The sequence below is a fragment of the Salmo salar genome, chromosome ssa05 (assembly GCF_905237065.1).
Source record: "Salmo salar chromosome ssa05, Ssal_v3.1, whole genome shotgun sequence".
Classification (NCBI taxonomy): Eukaryota; Metazoa; Chordata; class Actinopteri; order Salmoniformes; family Salmonidae; genus Salmo; species Salmo salar.
In genome coordinates, this window is record NC_059446.1 from 48,967,822 (window position 1) to 48,973,672 (window position 5,851).

Genomic DNA, 5,851 nt, shown 5'->3' on the forward strand with positions numbered 1-5,851 from the left:
TGGGAAAACAGAATGATGTCATAATGTATTTTTTCGCAAACATCCCTTCGACATTTAAAAGTAACACAATAGGTAATAATTGCGTTTTTTTAAGTATCTGTAATGTGATTACAATATTCTTGCTGGTATCATAAGTGATTACAGTTAGTTTTTTGTAATCAGATTACATGATTAGGCTACATGTAAATCAGATACTCCCCAACTCTGTATAGACACTGTGTATAGGCTTACTTCAGACAAAATATTGATTTCATTGTATTATTTATTATACAATGTATTCATTACTTATTTTCCTTATATTTGAATCGATTAAGTAGCATATTGAAAGCTACATTTCCAATGATCATACTTTTAATGGTTTCGATTTGAAAGTATACTTAGGCAACACAACACTAGTCTTGCCTATATAACCAAATTCAACACTGTCCTTACAATGCATTACGCATGACGTTAACTTCTTAGCAACTGTGGAACGTGTCTTGAGTAGGCGCAATTTAATCATGGTATGCAAACTTTGGCTAGAGTTAGTTAGTTAGGCCTACAGCTAAAATCACCTAAGCAGATGCAATGCTCATTCAAATATTTGAAATGTTGTCGCAAATTTTTTTTCTGTTGCTGTTTCTGTTCCATAGGCCTTTTATGCATCTGCCTTGTGACGCACAACTGTATTCATCTCTTACGGTCATTGTTTGACATTGTTGTGGTGGTCCAACTTTTGTTTTATCGTTGACGTTATATATTAGTGTAGTTCTCCATAATCTAAACATGTTCAATTTGGTATTTACAAATTACATTAACAAATTGTTCTACTAAACCTTAACCAAATAAAATAGTTCCCAAACAAATATCTGAAAACTCATACCATTTCAGACCTGATTTTCATCGGTCTGAGATGGAAGCGTTTCACACACGCACACGCACGCACACGCGCACGCACACACATACAAAAGGAGTCCAAAACAACAATGACATCATAGTCAATGAATCGCGTTCCCATAGTTGGACATTATGCATTCCTGTTTTAAATGCATACTCCAACTGTTAAACAATATATGATCACAAATTGTGTTTTTTAATACAAGACTCCTATGTCTAGATTCTGATGTAAACAATTTGAGTCATAAGTAGCCTATTACTGAAAGTTATTATTTGAAGGTTTACACCTTCATATGTTCATGGCGCCAAGACTAGTTTGATTCTGTTAAATGTTTATTGTACTTAGCCTTATATTTGTATTGTCATACAATACATTCCAGTATTGTAGAGCATATGTAATGCAGAGGGAAATGGCATTATATCACCGACATTGTATACAAACAGATCACGTAACACATGCACACGCAAAGTACTGGTACAAAGCATGTATCTATACATATACAGGTTCACAGTAAAACATGCTTTCAATTCCATGCAGTTTTGTCCATAAAAAAAACAATTAAGCACTACAATAAGTACAACAATGCAACTAGTACTGATAAGTCTCAGTTACTTTCATTAGGCTATTCAATATCAAGGGATGCATTTCAAATCTCATAGTATAAACCGAATAACTGCAGCTATAGGCCTACTACCTCAAACAAAACTTTATCCTTGAAGTAAAAAAGTTTTCGCCCAAAACACTGAACGTCCAAAATATGAGAATGCCCACACAATTATTGTAAGTATGAATAACATGTAATGTCTGAAAAAGTAAAAGTACAATAAAATACAATAAAATACAAACATAATTTACTCAAAATAAATAGACGAAGATTTATAACCGTATTCGAATATAAATTTCACAAAAGCATTTGAAGCATGCATCACTCGAATGATCTGTAATCACGATATTCATATATTGGTTTAAAACATTATCGTATTAATATGAGTAAATGCCTTACAGTTCCATTGAAAATCTCGGCCAGTGCATATACCCCTTTCCGTTTTCCATGCCGCACTCGGTCTCTCACGTTTCAGAGGTGCCGCAGCATAACTCGCAGTTCTCTAGAAAGGGGTAGTGTTTGTTGAGACTCTGCAACGTCCAATGAGAGGGCTGTTGCCAGTAACAACCACGTCCATCAGCCATTTCTGTCCAATGAACAGCTGGACGAGGCGGGGTGCAGGTGCGCGCCGCTGCGTCCACTTGGCAGAGTGCCTGGGAGACGCCTGTGGCAAAACAGTAACTGTCAAATGCAAGGTTCCTTTAATAAGAGCGATCAGTCCGGCTCCGAGAGTCATGGCGACCACAGCGTCTAATCATTACAATATCCTTACCTCCAGCGCATCCATTGTGCACTCGGAGCCCGGGAGCATGCAGCAAGCATCGGCGTACAGGGACGCGCAGACCCTGTTGCAGAGTGACTACTCATTGCAGAGCAACAGTCACCCGCTCAGCCACGCGCACCAGTGGATAACGGCACTGTCGCACGGAGAGGGAGCTCCGTGGTCAACCAGTCCTCTCGGCGACCAGGACATCAAACCCGCGGTGCAGGGCACCAGAGACGAGATGCACAGCTCCAACAACTTGCAGCACCAGCACCAGCCGCGACCGCCCCACCTGGTGCACCAGTCGCATGGGAACCACCACGACGCCCGAGCGTGGAGAACTACCGCAGCCCACATACCCAGCATGGCAACATCCAATGGCCAGAGCCTTATTTATTCACAGCCCGGATTCGGCGTCAACGGCCTGATTCCAGGCAGCGGACAGGGGATGCACCACCACAACCTAAGAGACGCACACGAAGACCACCACAGTCCGCATCTCAGCGATCACGGCCACCAGGCGTCCCAGCACCAGCAACAGAGTCACCACGACCATTCGGACGAGGATACACCGACCTCGGACGACTTGGAGCAGTTCGCCAAGCAGTTTAAGCAGCGGAGGATCAAGCTGGGCTTCACTCAGGCTGACGTCGGACTCGCCTTGGGAACGCTGTATGGAAATGTGTTTTCCCAAACCACTATTTGCAGGTTCGAGGCCCTGCAGCTCAGCTTCAAAAACATGTGTAAGCTCAAGCCTTTGTTGAACAAGTGGTTGGAAGAAGCGGATTCCACCTCGGGCAGTCCAACCAGCTTGGACAAAATCGCTGCACAAGGGAGGAAAAGGAAAAAACGGACCTCTATCGAGGTAAGCGTAAAAGGGGCTTTGGAGACCCATTTCTTGAAGTGTCCTAAACCCGCAGCGGCGGAAATTACTTCCCTGGCGGACGGTCTACAGCTGGAGAAAGAGGTGGTGAGGGTTTGGTTTTGTAACAGGAGACAGAAAGAGAAACGGATGACTCCTCCCGGTGGACCGCTTCCTGGAACCGAGGATGTGTATGGGGACACACCGCCACATCATGGAGTCCAAACACCGGTTCAATGAACAATAACGGACCAGTATTAGACTTTTCCTGATTTGATTTATCCTGAAAATGATATATATTTCACTGGACTATGAGCGATAGTGGGTGTTTTCTGTATAATAATAGCCTAGCCTATGGCATGAGCAGGCTACTTACACAATATCTGCATTGAATACCATTCAAAACCCAAATATCATTAGCAATGGAGTGGAAATTGTTTTCTTCAAGAGCTAAGAGAACACATGTTCGGGGATATGCCTTGCAATGTGACTCGACGCAGTTTCAAGGTGTAGCCCTATTGTGAAAAATATTTGGCGTAAAGGGAATTATCGTTTAAAACTAGCCTCGAGATTCTTAGCTAAAATGGTTTACGTTCTCGACTTTTCTAGTGTATTCAACACATGGCGCTGCGTAATCATCATTGTTTTGTTCTGGACATGTGGGTCCGACACGAAAAGTAATGAGAGCTGCATTCGTCAAATATAGCCTAAACGCCATTTCTCTGTCCCAGACATGCAGCTGGGGTTGAGCATCGGCTGAGCAATGTGTGAGGGTTGATAATCATATTTTTCCAGTTAGTTTTGACATTCAACATTGCTTTGAGGCGTTTAGGCAAATTATTATGGGCGAAAAAGCTTTATTCTTTTGCCTGTTACTTGTTATATCCCTATTATTATTATTATTATTGGCAAGAGCAGTTCGAAGGACCTCCTTGAATAATTGATACCACATAAATCGTATGGTTTTGATATTCCGTTTGAACGCACTCAAGAACACATCATCCTCCTCGTTCTCTTAATGATATCAGCACGTGCGGTTCTAAACACAAAAGGCTGCCAACACTGAGCTCCGCTCCACGCCACGCGGCCAGCAGCTAGCAGTCAGGTCACGGAAGGGCTACGTGGCGATGGTAACCTGGCACTTTTCTAGAGCAAGATATATCACCAAGTTTCACAGAACATTGTGATCATTTTTGTAAATATTGTATAACTAAACAGTCATGGCTTAGTTCCTTCTCACTGAGGCACTTTTTTTCTTTCGGTGTTTTCAAAACAAAAACAGGTTTTAGCTGTTTATTTTTTTATTCCAAATGGTTTTGACACAATTTTAGGTTTCAATAGCCTACCTTGTATTTTTATTTAAAGTTATTTGTAGCTGAAATTATGCTTGTTGTTTGCAGTGTAATGTGTTTGAGACGCATTTTATGTTAAATTCAGAGGCATTTCATTGATGTGAATTCAATTGGATTGGCAGAATTGACTTCACATGTTGTCCTGTCATTGGCTTTCAATAATGTCCACCTGACATATTTTTGAATCAAATATATGCTTTAAGTAATTATGTTCTAATTGATTGGCAACGAAATAATGAATCAGCCCACAGATTGGCAAAGGAAGGCGATATGCTCCCTGAAATATATTTTATTTAAAAGATGTATTATTCCTTTACAAAAGGAAATAGATATTTAAGTAGCCTACATTTTATATCAACTTTTAAAAACAACGTAGGCCTTTTGTCAAAAACAAGTCACCTGGCACCACATAATAATGATAATAATAATAAGAATAATATATTATTATTTTATTATTTATCATAGGTGAGGATTTTATTTAATCCTTGCCATCTTTCTTTTGTTTTGGTATCATTGCGATATGGGAATAATTATCAAATACTTTAATTTTATTATTTTGTTGTTGAGATTGTAATTTATTCTATAACGACTTTTATAGATGACACAAAGTACAATAGATATATAAATGCCATCGAAAAGGCTTATGGAACATAGGCTAGTCATAAGGGGGGAGAGATAGTATTTTTTATTTCAGCGGGATTGCCATAGCCTATACCGTCAATGCTACGTGTATATACATGTTTTCTGATACCCATATGGCTTGTTCTCCGTAGCTTTGTTTCATTTTATGCAAATTGTATCCAGGGACTTGTGTTCTTCTCATTTGGAAGCAGCTTGCCTAATCTTACTTTTTTTTTCAAGAAAAAAGGTCATGGCATTGATCATATTTCTTCTGTAGCTTGAATTAATCGATCAATCTTACAATTCTCTGAAAATCAAACTGTGGGATGTACAAATTCGATGTTTTGTTTTTGTTTTGTTCGGGGTTTTTTTCTCGCGTTTGTCACATTCACTTTTAATTGATCTGGATAAATCTGGGGGTTAAACACGCAGATATGGTGATAGAAATATATTTAGGTAATATTTCATCACTTGATATGACATGAACAAAGACTTGCACATTTTTAAATAATGGGGTTGATATTAAAAAGCTTTTTTCAATGTCGAGATCTAATGTATTTTTATTTAAAGCTGCATGGAACATGGTCTTTCTGGCTATTTCCCACCATCTTTTTTTATTGTATTCTCATCAAAGGTTTTTTCGTAGTCATAACGTCATGATGACGAATTTGTTTCCTTTTGGGGTTTGCAAGAAGAGAGGCATGGAGTTGGTTAATGCCATGTTGAAATTGAGAACAATACGATTTTAATGTTTGTCAGTTCATGGCCATGG

At 39.6% G+C, this 5,851-nt stretch overlaps 1 protein-coding gene across 1 annotated transcript; it reads left to right on the top strand.

The window, feature by feature from the left end:
* Nucleotides 1-2,097: 2,097 nt before the first annotated feature.
* Nucleotides 2,098-5,619, top strand: LOC106605033 (POU domain, class 3, transcription factor 2). The gene has a single exon (XM_014200262.2). It carries the CDS (start codon nucleotides 2,216-2,218, stop codon nucleotides 3,344-3,346), a length of 1,131 nt encoding a protein of 376 aa, XP_014055737.2. The 5' UTR covers nucleotides 2,098-2,215; the 3' UTR covers nucleotides 3,347-5,619.
* Nucleotides 5,620-5,851: the final 232 nt, after the last annotated feature.

Excerpts from the sequence above, each read along its gene's own strand:
- LOC106605033 (XM_014200262.2), top strand. The coding sequence starts at position 2,216 with ATGGCGACCACAGCGTCTAATCATTACAATATCCTTACCTCCAGCGCA.